Source organism: Argentina silus (assembly GCF_951799395.1).
Source record: "Argentina silus genome assembly, chromosome: 21".
NCBI lineage: Eukaryota > Metazoa > Chordata > Actinopteri > Argentiniformes > Argentinidae > Argentina > Argentina silus.
The window spans coordinates 1,354,094-1,371,593 of record NC_139675.1 but is presented as its reverse complement, the minus strand read 5'-3'; the positions used below and the strand labels follow the sequence as shown (position 1 = coordinate 1,371,593).

Below are 17,500 nucleotides of genomic sequence, written 5' to 3'. Positions count from 1 at the left end.
GTGTGTCCCTATGCCAGTCCGTGTCGTGTGTGTGTGTGTGTGTGTGTGTGTGTGTGTTTACCTGGAGGTTTAGCTGAGGAGAACACATTGAAGTACCCTGAGGTGAGTAGACCTTGCTCCAGGACGCCTGGCAGGATGTTGTCAGTGCAGTTTCCTCCTCTGCAGTTCCTACATGTTGGAGTGTTGGAGTCTGGAGACAGAGCAGGTCAGATTAACATATTGAGGTAGGTGTGTGTGTGTGCGTGTGTGTGTGTGTGTGCGCGTGTGTGCATGCGTGCGTGTGTGTGTGTGTGTGTGCTTGCGTGCGTGTGTGTGCTTGCGTGCGTGCGTGCTTGCGTGCGTGCGTGCTTGCGTCTGTGTGTGTGTGTGTGTGTGCGTGCATGCATGCGTGCGTGCGTGCGTGCGTGCGTGCGTGCGTGCGTGCGTGCGTGCGTCTCTGTGTGTGTGTGTGTGTGTGTGTGAGTGAACATGCGGAAGCATTAGGGCGTGTATGATGGCAGATGACCAGTGTGGATGGAGGTGATGACACGTCTCATTTGATAAAGACTGATCTCCAGACTGATTGGTCGAAAGATAAGAGAGGGAAGCGTCGTTCAGCCTTGACAGAGACACACCCCTCAAATACTTCCTCATCAAACCACAACAGAGCATCCATCTTCTATGGGTAAATACTTCTAGATGCACATAGACACACACAGACACACACACAGAGACACAGACACAGACACAGACACACACATGCACAGATCTCCTGACTGATTTGTCGAAAGATAAGAGTGAGTGGGCGGTGTCATTACCGAAATACTTCCTCATCAAACCATAACAGAGCATCCATCTTCTATGGATCAATGCTTCTAGATGCAGTTGGATGTGTGTGTTGCATGTGTGTGTGTGTTGCATGTGTGTGTGTGTTGCATGTGTGTGTGTGTTGCATGTGTGTGTGTGTGTTGCATGTGTGTGTGTTGCATGTGTGTGTGTGTTGCATGTGTGTGTGTGTTGCATGTGTGTGTGTGTTGCATGTGTGTGTGTGTGTTGCATGTGTGTGTGTGTTGCATGTGTGTGTGTTGCATGTGTGTGTGTGTGTTGCATGTGTGTGTGTGTGTTGCATGTCCTGTGAGATGGAATTACTGTGTCTGGAGGTGATCATAGTAAAGCTGTGACAGTTTCTCTGCACTTACTGTGTTAATTTAATGTGTTACTTACTGTGTTAACTTAATGTGTTACTTACTGTGTTAACTTAATGTGTTACTTACTGTGTTAACTTAATGTGTTACTTACTGTGTTAATTTAATGTGTTACTTACTGTGTTAATTTAATGTGTTACTTACTGTGTTAACTTAATGTGTTACTTACTGTGTTAATTTAATGTGTTACTTACTGTGTTAACTTAATGTGTTACTTACTGTGTTAACTTAATGTGTTACTTACTGTGTTAACTTAATGTGTTACTTACTGTGTTAATTTAATGTGTTACTTACTGTGTTAACTTAATGTGTTACTTACTGTGTTAATTTAATGTGTTACTTACTGTGTTAACTTAATGTGTTACTTACTGTGTTAATTTAATGTGTTACTTACTGTGTTAACTTAATGTGTTACTTACTGTGTTAATTTAATGTGTTACTTACTGTGTTAACTTAATGTGTTACTTACTGTGTTAATTTAATGTGTTACTTACTGTGTTAACTTAATGTGTTACTTACTGTGTTAATTTAATGTGTTACTTACTGTGTTAATTTAATGTGTTACTTACTGTGTTAATTTAATGTGTTACTTACTGTGTTAATTTACTCCTTAATCTCAGTATTCTCACACACAGAGACACAGACACTCAGACTCACAGAGACACAGAGACACAGACACACACAGACACACACAGACACACACAGACACACACAGACACACAAACACACACACACACACAAGTACCTGCCAGGTTTTCCAGTTGGAGGTCTGGTTGGATCAGAGGAGAGTAGGGCACTCTTTTCCCCAGCTCAATCCAGTTACTGTGACTGTAGAAATCCTAGAAAACAATAACAGTCATCGCCATCATCATCCTCGTCATCATCATCATCATCATCATCGTCATCATCATCCTCGTCATCATCATCCTCGTCATCTTCCTCCCTGCCCACCTGTAGAGTGTGACAGACACCTCCCAGTGTTAGCCGCCCGGAGTTGAAGTTCTCCAGCTTGACGCTGGCCTTGACTGCTGACACTCCTAATAGAATACAATAGAATACAATAGAATACAATAGAATATCATACAATACAATACAATACAATACAATACAATACAATACAATACAATAGTCTGTCTGTCTAAGACACAAAGGCCCACCTCTTGTGACTCTTGTGAGTCGAACGTACTGTACTGTGGTAATGATCTAGTGTACTAACTAGTGTACTGTACCTGTGGTAATGATCTAGTGTACTAACTAGTGTACTGTACCTGTGGTAATGATCTAGTGTACTAACTAGTGTACTGTACCTGTGGTAATGATCTAGTGTACTAACTAGTGTACTGTACCTGTGGTAATGATCTAGTGTACTAACTAGTGTACTAACTAGTGTACTAACTAGTTTACTAACTAGTGTACTGTACTGTGGTACTAGTGTACTAACTAGTGTACTGTACTGTGGTAATGATCTAGTGTACTAACTAGTGTACTGTACTGTGGTACTAGTGTACTAACTAGTGTACTAACTAGTGTACTAACTAGTGTACTGTACCTGTGGTAATGATCTAGTGTACTAACTAGTGTACTAACTAGTCTACTGTACCTGTGGTAATGATCTAGTGTACTAACTAGTGTACCTGCAGTGATGATGTCACGGCCCCCCTTGAACGCCTCTGCGTCAAAGTGGTGCTCCTCGCTCAGGGCGAACACCACGTCCACCAGGGCGTTGCTCAGGTACATGCTGATGATGGCGGTCTGGAACCTGACCGTGGAGAGGAGGGAGGAGCTGTCGGCCGTGCACGCCATCTGGAGCTTGTACACGGACAGGCTGTCATCAACCTGGGGGAGGGAAAGGCTTTGGTTAAAGACACTAGTCTAGCTGGAGCTAGGGTTAGGGTTAGGGCTGGAGCGAGGATTAGGGTTAGGGCTGGAGCTAGGGTTAGAGCTGGAGCTAGGATTAGGGTTAGGGTTAGGGCTGGAGCTAGGGCTAGGGTTAGGGCTGGAGCTAGGATTAGGGTTAGGGCTGGAGCTAGGGTTAGGGCTGGAGTTAGGGTTAGGGCTGGAGATAGGGTTAGGGTTAGGGCTGGAGCTAGGATTAGGGTTAGGGCTGGAGCTAAAGTTAGGGTTAGGGTTAGGGCTGGAGCTAGGGCTAGGGTTAGGGTTAGGGCTGGAGCTAGGGTTAGGGCTGGAGTTAGGGTTAGGGCTGGAGATAGGGTTAGGGTTAGGGCTGGAGCTAGGGTTAGGGTTAGGGCTGGAGATAGGGTTAGGGTTAGGGCAGGCTCTCATCAACCTGGGAGAGGGAAAGGCTTTGGTTAAAGACACTAGTCTTAATGCTGGAGCTGGAGCTGGAGCTAGGGTTAGGGTCAAGGTTAGGGCTGGAGCTAGGGTTAGGAGATTCCATTGGATTGAACCATCGATAAACCATGAGCAAATGCTTTCCAATTTATCATCAAGGTATGAAATCAATCTAGCAAAGCATTTTCATATACTGTAGTTTTTCGTGATTTGTTTTTTAAAAGAAACCACTTGATAAACCATAATGGTTGAGTCGGCCTTGAGTCAGCCTTGATTGGTCAGCTCCCCTGTCCGTCACCCGCAGCTCTCTCACTACACCAATAGTCCACTTACCGCCAGGCTGAAATCCCGCCCCTCAGCGGCGGCCAGGGCACGGCACACCTCAGCTGTTTTGAGGAGAACGGCCCTCTCTGTGATGTCACGGTGGGTGACGGAGTTGTTTGTTGAGATGAGGGGTTTGAAGGCCTGGGTGACCTCTGGCAGGGAGAGGAACAGCGCCACCAGGAGGAGAGAGGTGTGCATTGCAACGTACACAGCCATGAAGGTCCACAAGGAGAAGGAAGGGTCTTCTAGAACTACCACAAGAGACCACTACCACTGACGCAAAAGACAAGGCGCTGGATGTCTGTGTGTTCTACTAGTTTATTTCAAAACCTCTCTCATGGAAAACTGTGTGTGTGTGTGTGTGTGTGTGTTCAATGTTCTTGCTCCCTCTCCCTCTCTCTCTTATTCTCTCTCTCTAATGTGCTTTGTGTGTGGGATTATGAGAGTCGAGTATCAAGGTGTGGGTCTTTCTGGTTCTGTGACTCTGTTGGAGGCAACAAGAGAGTGTTCACTCAGCGTTAACAAGGCAACAAGGTCAAGTGGAGACACCTGGGTTAGAGAGAGAGAGAGAGAGAGAGAGGTAGAGAGAGAGAGAGGGGTAGAGAGAGAGAGGGGTAGAGAGAGAGAGAGGGGTAGAGAAAGAGAGAGGGATAGAGAGAGAGAGAGAGAGAGAGGGATAGAGAGAGAGAGATAGAGAGAGAGGGATAGAGAGAGAGAGAGAGAGAGAGGGATAGAGAGAGAGGGATAGAGAGAGAGAGAGATAGAGAGAGAGAGGGATAGAGAGAGAGAGGGATAGAGAGAGAGAGAGAGAGAGAGGGATAGAGAGAGAGGGATAGAGAGAGAGAGAGATAGAGAGAGAGAGGGATAGAGAGAGAGAGGGATAGAGAGAGAGAGAGAGAGAGAGGGATAGAGAGAGAGAGAGAGAGAGAGGGATAGAGAGAGAGAGGGATAGAGAGAGAGAGGGATAGAGAGAGAGAGAGAAGGGGGGCATAAAAGAGATGAGAAGAATAGATGACAGACCGCACAAAAAATTATCTTTGATTGATCTCATCCAGTAATTCAGTAAACCATAACCTAACCCTAACCCTAACCATAACCCTAACCATAACCCTAACCCTAACGCATAAACCAAAAACAGTTTGAAAATACGTCTTGCAAACACAAATTCCTGTACTTCAGGTATCAATATTGACATTGAAAAGTTGGAGCAACAGCAGGGGCTGATGACGACAAAAAGGATTGATTTGACACATCACATTTTTTTTACCTGTGAGTAGAGGTCATATCCAAACGTCCAAGCGCAGACAGGTGTGTGTTCAGGTGTGTGTGTATGCCCTCCTCCCTCTCCTTTATACACAGTCACACCTAGCTGGAGTGACATGGGGACGTCAGGTGTCTGTGACAGGAATGGCTCTGAAAAACACTCTGTGACCCCACTTGGAGTGTGTGGGTGTGTGGTCGTGTGTGTGTGTGTATGTGTGCATGCTTGTTTGTATGTATGTATGTATGTATGTATGTATGTATGTATGTATGTATGTATGTATGTGTGTGTGTGTGTGTGTGTGTGTGTGTGTATGCTTATTTGTATGTGTGTGTGTGTGTGTGTGTGTGTGTGTGTGTGTGGTGTGTGTGTGTGGGCATGTGTGCATGTATGCACAGTATGTGGCTGAGTGGGTAAGTGTTTTTTGGGTGAGTAATCATTGCCATTCCCGGCTACCACACAAACAACAAGTCAGATTACTTCCTGATGCCATGATCCACTCCAATGCCCTGTACCTGCCAATGTCAGAGGAGATTCTAGAACCTCACAGAGGACAAAAAACAGCAAGACCAAGAGAAGAGATGGCTGAGGAGGAAAGAAGTGGGGAGAGACAGATGGATAAAGAGCAAAATGAAGGAGGAAAATGAAATGAGAGTCTTAGAAGAGGAGAAGTAGGGAAAGGCAGACGTCGGGGATGGCAGAAAAGAAGTAAAAAGTGTGGGATGGTTGGTGACGGATAGGAGGGTGGCGTGAATGCCAGGAAGGCATAGCAGCAATCACAGGGAACGATACCATGACTAACCACAGAGTGAGGGGGGGAGGGAGGGAGGGAGGGAGAGAGGGAGAGAGAGAGAGAGATTTTCACAGGCCAAGTGAAACTATAACAAGTTTATTCAATCCACCTCCAGATTGTTGTTTGATCGTCTCATTGGAAGGGACGTGGAGGGGGGGGGGGGGGGAGGGCAAAGAGAGAGAGGAGCAGGTGTCTCCTCCCCTGATGAGTAAATTTCACCTGCAACTTTTTCCATTTTGATTTCACTGTAGTTAAACAACAACACAGTATTATGCATCTACATAAGCAAGATATATATATATATATGTAGAGAGAGAGAGATTTTTTAGTGGGGCAGTCCCACTCTGATATACACTCACTGAACACTTTATTAGGAACACTATACTAATACTGGGTAGGGCCTCCCTTTGCTCTCAAAACAGCCTAAATTCTTTGTGGCATTGATTCCACAAGATGAAGGAAACATTCCTTGGAGATTCTGGTCCGTGATGATATGATTGCATCACGCAATTCCTGCAGATTCTTCAGGTGCACTTTCAAGCTGTGAATCCCCTGTTCTACCACATTCCAAAGGTGTTCTATTAGATTCAGATCCAGGAAGGCCACTGAAGAACACTGAACTCACGCACGTGTGTGCATGTGTGTGTGTGTGTGCGTGTGTGTGTTGCTTGTATCTCATGGGTTGGGCTGTGAAACTGACCTCACAGGTGGTATAACGTGCATGCTGGGACAGCTGATCCCTCTCTGTTTATTCCTATCAGTTGTGTCCAGGCAGAGAGTTATGCATGTTTATTTATTATGTGTGTGTTACATAGGTGGTTGTTGGATTAGGTGCTGCACACACACACACACACACACACACACACACACACACACACACACACACACACACACACACACACACACACACACACACATTGACTCAACTCTACATAAACTTTACGCAGTCAATATCTAATACAAAACTGGTAATCGAAGAATCATGGGGATTTTTAATCAATCCTTCTTACAAACATGACAGCTGCACAGGAGGCCTACAAAGGTACCCTCTGAAGTTATGCACTTTGAACCCTCTGAACCTATGCACTTTGAACCCTCTGAACCTATGCACTTTGAACCCTCTGTGGTCCGCTGTGTCTCAGTTGGTAGAGCATGTCATCCTGCACTGTCATCTTAACACATATGCACACACATAGTAATCTTGAATCTTGAATCTTGAATGGTGCTAACAACGCTTAGGTTGTGGTTTTGATTCCCGCTGGGACCATATATACTGAAATGTATGCACTCACTGCAATGTAAGTCGCTTTGGATAAAAGCGTCAGCTAAATGGCACTCTGTTTGTTCTGAAAAACACATGTAAGACTGAGATTAACGGTGTTTATCAATGTAATCCACCATTCACAGCTGTGTTGTGTCGTGCCCTCTGCAAAACTGCCACAAGAGGGCAGTATGTCATGTAATCAGCTAAAGCCTAACAGTAGAAAGGGGGGGATTCATGTGAATAAACAACTTGACTAAACCACGGATGTTTCCTGACCACTTTTAATATGTGTGAGGTACATCTCTTATCAAAAGCCTGCCTCTGTGTGTGTGTGTGTGCGTGTGCGTGTGTTTGTGCGCGTTTGCTTATGTCTCTTGTGGGTTGGGTGATTTGCCTAATATTCTTAGCTGCAAGGACATTCTCTTAGCATAGGGAGAAGAAATACAAAGGGATACTGTTGAAATGTTTGAAATGTTGCAAACACGAAAAGAGTCAAACTCCTTTATCCAAAGCGACTTCCATTACAGTGAGTGCATACATTTCAGTACATATGGTCCCAGCGGGAATCAAACCCCCAACCTAAGCATTGTTAGCACCACACTCTACCAACTGAGCTGTATCCACTGTCCATTCTTCAGGAGAGAACATTCCTATCACTCATCGAAGCAACGCATCTTGTTCCTGTTCTACGAACGGGCTGGAAGATATTCAGCTTCAGTCCCGCCACAACACGACAACAAATCATTCAATTCAAATGTGTTCTGCTGTTCTTTTTTTTTGTAAATTTGTAAATCTGTTATTGCTATTTTGTTAATATTTTGCTATTTTGTAATTTTTTTGTGAACATTTGCTATTGTGTTTTATGTCCCACGCACCAACCTCACCAAGTCAATTTCCTGTATGTGCAAATATACATGGCCAAATAAAAGAACTCTGACTCTGATTCTCATTCCGATTCCGATTCAAAGAGTAGGACTGTGGCTAATGTCAGTTACTCTTCACAGTCTTTCTCCGCAGAGAGATTTTCAAAGAAGTGTTGCTTACAGCAAATGGCTTGGAAATGAAGTGGAGGTCAAAGGGCAGCCAGAGTGAGGAGGAGAAGGTAGTAAGTCTGAGTCGCAGAGAGAGATGGGTGGGAGTGTGAGCAGCGTTAGTGGTTTCTCACTCTCAGAAGCGTGTTTTCAAATGTGTGTATGATAGTTTGTGGTTGTGTGTGTGTGTGTGTGTGTGTTGGTGCAGTGTGAGCAGGGTTAGTGTTTCCTCTGAGGTAAGGCAGGAGCTCTGCACTGCTGAATCTATTGACAACACAACAGGGGAGAGGCCATCACAAGAGAGGGTGGAGGTGAGAGAGGTTGGAGGTGAGAGTGGTTGGAGGTGAGAGAGGGTGGAGGTGAGAGAGGGTGGAGGTGAGAGTGGTTGGAGGTGAGAGAGGGTGGAGGTGAGAGTGGGTGGAGGTGAGAGAGAGAGGGTGGAGGTGAGAGAGGGTGGAGGTGAGAGAGGTTGGAGGTGAGAGAGGTTGGAGGTGAGAGAGGTTGGAGGTGAGAGAGAGAGGGTGGAGGTGAGAGAGAGAGGGTGGAGGTGAGAGAGGGTGGAGGTGAGAGAGGGTGGAGGTGAGAGTGGTTGGAGGTGAGAGAGGGTGGAGGTGAGAGAGAGAGGGTGGAGGTGAGAGTGGTTGGAGGTGAGAGAGGTTGGAGGTGAGAGAGAGAGGGTGGAGGTGAGAGAGGGTGGAGGTGAGAGAGGTTGGAGGTGAGAGAGGTTGGAGGTGAGAGAGAGAGGGTGGAGGTGAGAGAGGGTGGAGGTGAGAGAGGTTGGAGGTGAGAGAGGTTGGAGGTGAGAGAGAGAGGGTGGAGGTGAGAGAGGTTGGAGGTGAGAGAGGGTGGAGGTGAGAGAGGGTGGAGGTGAGAGAGGGTGGAGGTGAGAGAGAGAGGGTGGAGGTGAGAGAGGTTGGAGGTGAGAGAGAGGGTGGAGGTGAGAGAGAGAGGGTGGAGGTGAGAGAGGTTGGAGGTGAGAGAGAGAGGGTGGAGGTGAGAGAGAGAGGGTGGAGGTGAGAGAGGTTGGAGGTGAGAGAGGGTGGAGGTGAGAGAGGGTGGAGGTGAGAGAGGTTGGAGGTGAGAGAGAGAGGGTGGAGGTGAGAGTGGTTGGAGGTGAGAGAGGGTGGAGGTGAGAGAGGTTGGAGGTGAGAGAGGTTGGAGGTGAGAGAGAGAGGGTGGAGGTGAGAGAGGGTGGAGGTGAGAGAGGTTGGAGGTGGAGAGAGGGTGGAGGTGAGAGAGAGAGGGTGGAGGTGAGAGAGGTTGGAGGTGAGAGAGAGAGGTTGGAGGTGAGAGAGGGTGGAGGTGAGAGAGGGTGGAGGTGAGAGTGGTTGGAGGTGAGAGAGGGTGGAGGTGAGAGAGGGTGGAGGTGAGAGAGGGTGGAGGTGAGAGAGAGAGGGTGGAGGTGAGAGAGGGTGGAGGTGAGAGAGGTTGGAGGTGAGAGAGGGTGGAGGTGAGAGAGGGTGGAGGTGGAGAGAGGGTGGAGGTGAGAGAGGGTGGAGGTGAGAGAGGTTGGAGGTGGAGAGAGGGTGGAGGTGAGAGAGAGAGGGTGGAGGTGAGAGAGAGAGGGTGGAGGTGAGAGAGAGAGGGTGGAGGTGAGAGAGGTTGGAGGTGAGAGAGGGTGGAGGTGAGAGAGGGTGGAGGTGAGAGAGAGAGGTTGGAGGTGAGAGAGAGAGGGTGGAGGTGAGAGAGGGTGGAGGTGAGAGAGGGTGGAGGTGAGAGAGAGAGGTTGGAGGTGAGAGAGGGTGGAGGTGAGAGAGGGTGGAGGTGAGAGAGGGTGGAGGTGAGAGAGAGAGGGTGGAGGTGAGAGAGAGAGGGTGGAGGTGAGAGAGAGAGGGTGGAGGTGAGAGAGGGTGGAGGTGAGAGAGGTTGGAGGTGAGAGAGAGAGGGTGGAGGTGAGAGAGGGTGGAGGTGAGAGAGGTTGGAGGTGAGAGAGGTTGGAGGTGAGAGAGGGTGGAGGTGAGAGAGGGTGGAGGTGAGAGAGAGGGTGGAGGTGAGAGAGAGAGGGTGGAGGTGAGAGAGAGAGGGTGGAGGTGAGAGAGGGTGGAGGTGAGAGAGGTTGGAGGTGAGAGAGAGGGTGGAGGTGAGAGAGAGAGGGTGGAGGTGAGAGAGGTTGGAGGTGAGAGAGAGAGGGTGGAGGTGAGAGAGAGAGGGTGGAGGTGAGAGAGGTTGGAGGTGAGAGAGGGTGGAGGTGAGAGAGGGTGGAGGTGAGAGAGGTTGGAGGTGAGAGAGAGAGGGTGGAGGTGAGAGTGGTTGGAGGTGAGAGAGGGTGGAGGTGAGAGAGGTTGGAGGTGAGAGAGAGAGGGTGGAGGTGAGAGAGGGTGGAGGTGAGAGAGGTTGGAGGTGGAGAGAGGGTGGAGGTGAGAGAGAGAGGGTGGAGGTGAGAGAGGTTGGAGGTGAGAGAGGGTGGAGGTGAGAGAGAGAGGTTGGAGGTGAGAGAGGGTGGAGGTGAGAGAGGGTGGAGGTGAGAGAGAGAGGTTGGAGGTGAGAGAGGGTGGAGGTGAGAGTGGTTGGAGGTGAGAGAGGGTGGAGGTGAGAGAGGGTGGAGGTGAGAGAGAGAGGGTGGAGGTGAGAGAGGTTGGAGGTGAGAGAGGGTGGAGGTGAGAGAGGTTGGAGGTGAGAGAGGGTGGAGGTGGAGAGAGGGTGGAGGTGAGAGAGGGTGGAGGTGAGAGAGGTTGGAGGTGGAGAGAGGGTGGAGGTGAGAGAGAGAGGGTGGAGGTGAGAGAGAGAGGGTGGAGGTGAGAGAGGTTGGAGGTGAGAGAGGGTGGAGGTGAGAGAGGGTGGAGGTGAGAGAGAGAGGTTGGAGGTGAGAGAGAGAGGGTGGAGGTGAGAGAGGTTGGAGGTGAGAGAGGGTGGAGGTGAGAGAGGGTGGAGGTGAGAGAGAGAGGTTGGAGGTGAGAGAGGGTGGAGGTGAGAGAGGGTGGAGGTGAGAGAGGGTGGAGGTGAGAGAGAGAGGGTGGAGGTGAGAGAGAGAGGGTGGAGGTGAGAGAGAGAGGGTGGAGGTGAGAGAGGGTGGAGGTGAGAGACGGTGGAGGTGAGAGTGGTTGGAGGTGAGAGAGGGTGGAGGTGAGAGAGAGAGGGTGGAGGTGAGAGTGGTTGGAGGTGAGAGAGGTTGGAGGTGAGAGAGAGAGGGTGGAGGTGAGAGAGGGTGGAGGTGAGAGAGGTTGGAGGTGAGAGAGAGAGGGTGGAGGTGAGAGAGGGTGGAGGTGAGAGAGGTTGGAGGTGAGAGAGGTTGGAGGTGAGAGAGAGAGGGTGGAGGTGAGAGAGGTTGGAGGTGAGAGTGGTTGGAGGTGAGAGAGGGTGGAGGTGAGAGAGGGTGGAGGTGAGAGAGAGGGTGGAGGTGAGAGAGGGTGGAGGTGAGAGAGGTTGGAGGTGAGAGAGGGTGGAGGTGAGAGAGGTTGGAGGTGAGAGAGAGAGGGTGGAGGTGAGAGAGAGAGGGTGGAGGTGAGAGAGGTTGGAGGTGAGAGAGGGTGGAGGTGAGAGAGGGTGGAGGTGAGAGAGGTTGGAGGTGAGAGAGAGAGGGTGGAGGTGAGAGTGGTTGGAGGTGAGAGAGGGTGGAGGTGAGAGAGGTTGGAGGTGAGAGAGAGAGGGTGGAGGTGAGAGAGGTTGGAGGTGAGAGAGAGAGGGTGGAGGTGAGAGAGAGAGGGTGGAGGTGAGAGAGGGTGGAGGTGAGAGAGGTTGGAGGTGGAGAGAGGGTGGAGGTGAGAGAGGTTGGAGGTGAGAGAGGGTGGAGGTGAGAGAGAGAGGGTGGAGGTGAGAGAGGGTGGAGGTGAGAGAGAGGGTGGAGGTGAGAGAGAGAGGGTGGAGGTGAGAGAGGTTGGAGGTGAGAGAGGGTGGAGGTGAGAGAGGGTGGAGGTGAGAGAGAGAGGGTGGAGGTGAGAGTGGTTGGAGGTGAGAGAGGGTGGAGGTGAGAGAGGGTGGAGGTGAGAGAGGGTGGAGGTGAGAGAGGTTGGAGGTGAGAGAGAGAGGGTGGAGGTGAGAGAGAGAGGGTGGAGGTGAGAGAGAGAGGGTGGAGGTGAGAGAGAGAGGGTGGAGGTGAGAGAGGTTGGAGGTGAGAGAGGGTGGAGGTGAGAGAGGGTGGAGGTGAGAGAGAGAGGTTGGAGGTGAGAGTGGTTGGAGGTGAGAGAGGGTGGAGGTGAGAGAGGGTGGAGGTGAGAGAGGGTGGAGGTGAGAGAGGGTGGAGGTGAGAGAGGGTGGAGGTGAGAGAGGTTGGAGGTGAGAGAGAGAGGGTGGAGGTGAGAGAGAGAGGGTGGAGGTGAGAGAGAGGGGTGGAGGTGAGAGAGGTTGGAGGTGAGAGAGGTTGGAGGTGAGAGAGGTTGGAGGTGAGAGAGGGTGGAGGTGAGAGAGAGGGTGGAGGTGAGAGAGAGAGGGTGGAGGTGGAGAGAGGGTGGAGGTGAGAGAGAGAGGGTGGAGGTGAGAGAGAGAGGGTGGAGGTGAGAGAGGGTGGAGGTGAGAGAGAGAGGTTGGAGGTGAGAGAGGGTGGAGGTGAGAGTGGTTGGAGGTGAGAGAGGGTGGAGGTGAGAGAGGGTGGAGGTGAGAGAGGGTGGAGGTGAGAGAGGTTGGAGGTGAGAGAGAGAGGGTGGAGGTGAGAGAGAGAGGGTGGAGGTGAGAGAGAGAGGGTGGAGGTGAGAGAGGTTGGAGGTGAGAGAGGTTGGAGGTGAGAGAGGTTGGAGGTGAGAGAGGTTGGAGGTGAGAGAGGGTGGAGGTGAGAGAGAGGGTGGAGGTGAGAGAGAGAGGGTGGAGGTGGAGAGAGGGTGGAGGTGAGAGAGAGAGGGTGGAGGTGAGAGAGAGAGGGTGGAGGTGAGAGAGGGTGGAGGTGAGAGTGGTTGGAGGTGAGAGAGGGTGGAGGTGAGAGAGAGAGGGTGGAGGTGAGAGTGGTTGGAGGTGAGAGAGGTTGGAGGTGAGAGAGAGAGGGTGGAGGTGAGAGGGTGGAGGTGAGAGAGGTTGGAGGTGAGAGAGGTTGGAGGTGAGAGAGAGAGGGTGGAGGTGAGAGAGGGTGGAGGTGAGAGAGGTTGGAGGTGAGAGAGGTTGGAGGTGAGAGAGAGAGGGTGGAGGTGAGAGAGGGTGGAGGTGAGAGTGGTTGGAGGTGAGAGAGGGTGGAGGTGAGAGAGGGTGGAGGTGAGAGAGAGAGGGTGGAGGTGAGAGAGGTTGGAGGTGAGAGAGGGTGGAGGTGAGAGAGGTTGGAGGTGAGAGAGAGGGTGGAGGTGAGAGAGGGTGGAGGTGAGAGAGGTTGGAGGTGAGAGAGAGAGGGTGGAGGTGAGAGAGAGAGGGTGGAGGTGAGAGAGGTTGGAGGTGAGAGAGGGTGGAGGTGAGAGAGGGTGGAGGTGAGAGAGGTTGGAGGTGAGAGAGAGAGGGTGGAGGTGAGAGTGGGTGGAGGTGAGAGAGGGTGGAGGTGAGAGAGGTTGGAGGTGAGAGAGAGAGGGTGGAGGTGAGAGAGGTTGGAGGTGAGAGAGAGAGGGTGGAGGTGAGAGAGAGAGGGTGGAGGTGAGAGAGGGTGGAGGTGAGAGAGGTTGGAGGTGGAGAGAGGGTGGAGGTGAGAGAGGTTGGAGGTGAGAGAGGGTGGAGGTGAGAGAGAGAGGGTGGAGGTGAGAGAGAGAGGGTGGAGGTGAGAGAGGGTGGAGGTGAGAGAGAGAGGGTGGAGGTGAGAGAGAGAGGGTGGAGGTGAGAGAGGTTGGAGGTGAGAGAGGGTGGAGGTGAGAGAGGGTGGAGGTGAGAGAGAGAGGTTGGAGGTGAGAGAGGGTGGAGGTGAGAGTGGGTGGAGGTGAGAGTGGTTGGAGGTGAGAGAGGGTGGAGGTGAGAGAGGGTGGAGGTGAGAGAGGGTGGAGGTGAGAGAGGGTGGAGGTGAGAGAGAGAGGGTGGAGGTGAGAGAGAGAGGGTGGAGGTGAGAGAGGGTGGAGGTGAGAGAGGTTGGAGGTGAGAGAGGGTGGAGGTGAGAGAGGTTGGAGGTGAGAGAGGGTGGAGGTGGAGAGAGGGTGGAGGTGAGAGAGAGGGTGGAGGTGAGAGAGAGAGGGTGGAGGTGGAGAGAGGGTGGAGGTGAGAGAGAGAGGGTGGAGGTGAGAGAGGGTGGAGGTGAGAGAGGGTGGAGGTGAGAGTGGTTGGAGGTGAGAGAGGGTGGAGGTGAGAGAGGGTGGAGGCAGGACCTCTCTGTTTTCACCAGCTTCAAGCGGCCATTTTGTTGGCTCAGAGGCCAGCGGTCAACAGTCTACTAACAACGCTAGAAACTACAAACAACAAAGAGCTGGAATATCATCAAAGCCGATGCACTTGTAATGTAATGTAATATATGCCATTTAGTTGACGCTTTTATCCAAAGCGACTTACATTGCAGTGAGTACATACATTTTTCAGCATATGTAGTCCCCACTTCCCAACTTCTGTATCATAAAACATTGAGTTAAAGATTCTCAAGTCTCCTGTCTTCTTTGTGCACTTAAATGGAGGTCTTGTGTAAGGACTTTGAATTCTATGGAGAGTAGCGTACATACCATCTCACTGGCTCCCAGGAAGTCTGCTACAACTTTAATTGGTTTTGAACGAGCAAAAGACATGTAGGGATGAGATTGACAGAGGCTCTTATCAAGGTAACAACCCATTCAGCTGTGCTGTGTAGTGCCCAAAACCGCCACCGGAGGGCAGAATGTCATTTCATCAGCAAAAGCCTTCATGGGGAAGAAACATTTAACAGTAGAGAAGGGGGATTCAAGTCCAGGCCTCAACTTCACGTCACAGTTACGCATCTGCATAAAGCTTTTCAAAGAAGTGGCGCTGACAGTCAACGGCTTGGAAATGAACTGGAGGTCAAAGGGCGAGCAGAGTGAGAAGGAGAAGGTTAGTTGGTCCCAAATCCTGCTTTAATTTGATTATTTATTTGATTATTGTTTACTTTATTTCCTTGTCACGTGTAGTATGTTATTCTGAACTATGATCTGAGCATATCCACACACAACTTCAAGTTGTTACCTATCAAATGGCATCCTGATTTTCCATCTGATCATGATATTTCTAATGTTAGAAGCAGTTTAGCTTGGGTCTGGTTTTTAGTTGGACATCAGTCAAACAGCGCATTCAGCTGAAGAGCCTAAAGGAGCCTAGGAGGGACAAAAAGCTATGGCAGGGCTTCCAGCCATAATCACATACAAAAATGAATTCAATTTCCATGTACAGTATTGTGTACACCAGTGGAGGCTGGTGGAGGTAGAAATTGGAGGACTCATGGAATGGAATGAGCAATGGTTTTTAGTGTGTTTGATACTCTTCCATGCATCACAATGCATTACAACCATCCATGCAATACAGCTCAAGCACTGATTGACAGATGAAGTTTAGACTAAATTCATAATCATAGAAATAAATTCTCCAATTGCACATTTGCACTCTCTCACACACACACACACACACACACACACACGCACTTGCACTCACACATGCACACACACGCACATGCACTCACACACACACATGCATGTGTGTGGGTTGGGGGCGGTCCTACACAACACTTCTCAGAAAGAGTGGAGGAGGTGTGAAAATAGGCACTTAAGTGCAGGCATATTACGGCCCACCTAACAGTTCAACACTGACATCTTGACGGTAAACTTCAAATACAGGTAAACATTTATTTGATTCATTTTTAGTTGGTCTTTTAAGGGGATGACTGAATTCAATGTGACTGTCCATACTTTAGAACAACCCCAGCAGCCTGATTGTAAGATGACATTGTCATTGACTCTTGGTCATGATTGTAAAATGCGAAAGCCATTTTTCTCCTTGGTGGTGTTGGTTTCTCCTTGGTGGTGTTGGTAGAAGCCTGTATATACAGGTGGTGGGGATCGTCATGGCGAGAGGTGAAATGCTGACCTTGGCTGTGTTGTACCTGCTGGGTGCTTGGACGCTGACTGTGGATTCGAAGATGGTAGGATGTACTATTTATACAACTGAGTGTGACAGTTTAGGTGATTGTGTGTGAGTGTGTGTGCGTGTGTGTGTGTGTGTGTGTGTGTGTGTTTGCGTACATGTATTTGTTTGCATTCCTTACTGGTTTTTACTTTAGTCTAAACTATTCCCCTTCTGTGACACATTTTCCCAACTGTCTGAAGGTCCAACCCCTCCGTCGGCTTTGCCTCAACTCCAGCGAAACCATAGAGCTGAACATGGTCCCGAACTCTGTTGATGACAGGTACTCTGGCTGCACTGAACGAATGCTCTGCGAAGTGAAGAACAAATATCTTCAGGAAGAAAACCAGGGGGTGTTCAAAAAGGCCTGGAATGGCGCAAAACGTTGTGCCAAAAAACATTTAAACAACGACGACGGTCTAACCCAGGATCACGTCAGGGCTATCTGTGCATACACAGGAGAAAAGGATGCAATATACCCATTGTTCAATGAAAAGGTCCGAACCAGCAAGGGGGTGTCCTTTAAGTTCAACGCTCTGCATTTCCTGCTGACCGACGCCATACACCTCCTTAAACTAAAGCAAAAGGAGAAATGTTTAACCACTTATCGTAGAACCAAAATGGAGTTCGAGGGTAAAGTCAACGACAAAATCAGATTCGGCTTCTTCGCGTCAAGCTCCTTTAACAGAAATATGAATGAACAGACTTTTGGAAGAAAGACCTGCTTTGTGATCCGGACATGTTTCGGCGCTTACCTAAAGTCCTACCCAACAATGGGTGATAGGGAGAAAGAGGTGCTAATTCCCCCTTATGAGACGTTCAAAATAAGACCAAACAAAAAAGAAAGCACTGAACTGGACTGCAAAGTTGTCTACACACTGAAGAGTATTGGGCCCGTGAGCAATCTGAATTGTAGGCTGTTTAAGCATAATTAACAGCTCGAGGTTCTCTTTTCCTGATGGTGAGACACCACAGCCTGCTTGAGCTTTCTATAGAGTGTTGGTCTCCTTTGTGTCTGTGACTCCTTCAGTAAATCTTTCCTACAACCCACACGATAAACCAAACCAATGTACTTGTCATCAAAAATCTTTTGTCAGAAAACATACCAGTTTGGGGCAAACTGCATTAGGGCACTATGTTAATGTTTGTGCCCAGAAAGAGAGAAACAGCCCAGAAAGAGAGAAATGTAAAGTGAATCTCATGTTATAACTTAATCAGATATCACATACAACATTGAATTTAATATCAATGCTTAATTATCATGGCAAATTACAAAATGTGTATGGATAAATATTTAATTAATTAATTATTGATTAATTAATATTTATTCAAAGTCTTATTGTGGTGTTATTTAAGAACTGTTTATTCTTTATCATAGTATTTTGTGGTCCTCTGTGGCTCAGTCGGTAGAGCGTGGCGTTAACAACGCTTAGGTTGTGGGTTTGATTCCCACTGGGACCATAT

At 49.4% G+C, this 17,500-nt stretch overlaps 2 protein-coding genes across 4 annotated transcripts in view; one reads left to right on the top strand and one right to left on the bottom strand.

Annotated features, from left to right (window-relative positions):
* Window positions 1–5,175, bottom strand: part of vwa10.2 (von Willebrand factor A domain containing 10, tandem duplicate 2) — a 13,784-nt gene extending 8,609 nt beyond the window's left edge. The window contains exons 1-6 of one of the 2 annotated variants that reach the window (XM_083693069.1): window positions 5,068–5,175; window positions 3,810–4,349; window positions 2,819–3,020; window positions 2,136–2,221; window positions 1,930–2,023; window positions 62–190 (exon numbers count right to left, since the gene is read on the bottom strand). In XM_083693069.1, coding sequence (XP_083549195.1) covers window positions 62–190; window positions 1,930–2,023; window positions 2,136–2,221; window positions 2,819–3,020; window positions 3,810–4,016 — 718 coding nt within the window. In that variant the 5' untranslated portion in view covers window positions 4,017–4,349; window positions 5,068–5,175. Of the gene's footprint in view, window positions 1–61; window positions 191–1,929; window positions 2,024–2,135; window positions 2,222–2,818; window positions 3,021–3,809; window positions 4,378–5,067 lie in introns of those variants that run through there. The other variant, XM_083693070.1, reaches the window with a different exon arrangement.
* Window positions 5,176–14,909: 9,734 nt separating this feature from the next.
* LOC310820882 (erythroblast NAD(P)(+)--arginine ADP-ribosyltransferase-like) overlaps window positions 14,910–17,500 on the top strand; it is a 2,704-nt gene continuing 113 nt past the window's right edge. Inside the window, exons 1-3 of one of the 2 annotated variants that reach the window (XM_083692708.1) lie at window positions 14,910–14,974; window positions 15,947–16,055; window positions 16,240–17,500. The exon at window positions 16,240–17,500 is cut by the window's right edge and continues 113 nt beyond it. In XM_083692708.1, the coding sequence (XP_083548834.1) occupies window positions 15,978–16,055; window positions 16,240–16,971 (810 nt within the window). In that variant the 5' untranslated portion in view covers window positions 14,910–14,974; window positions 15,947–15,977 and the 3' untranslated portion in view covers window positions 16,972–17,500. Of the gene's footprint in view, window positions 14,975–15,648; window positions 15,751–15,946; window positions 16,056–16,239 lie in introns of those variants that run through there. The other variant, XM_083692707.1, reaches the window with a different exon arrangement.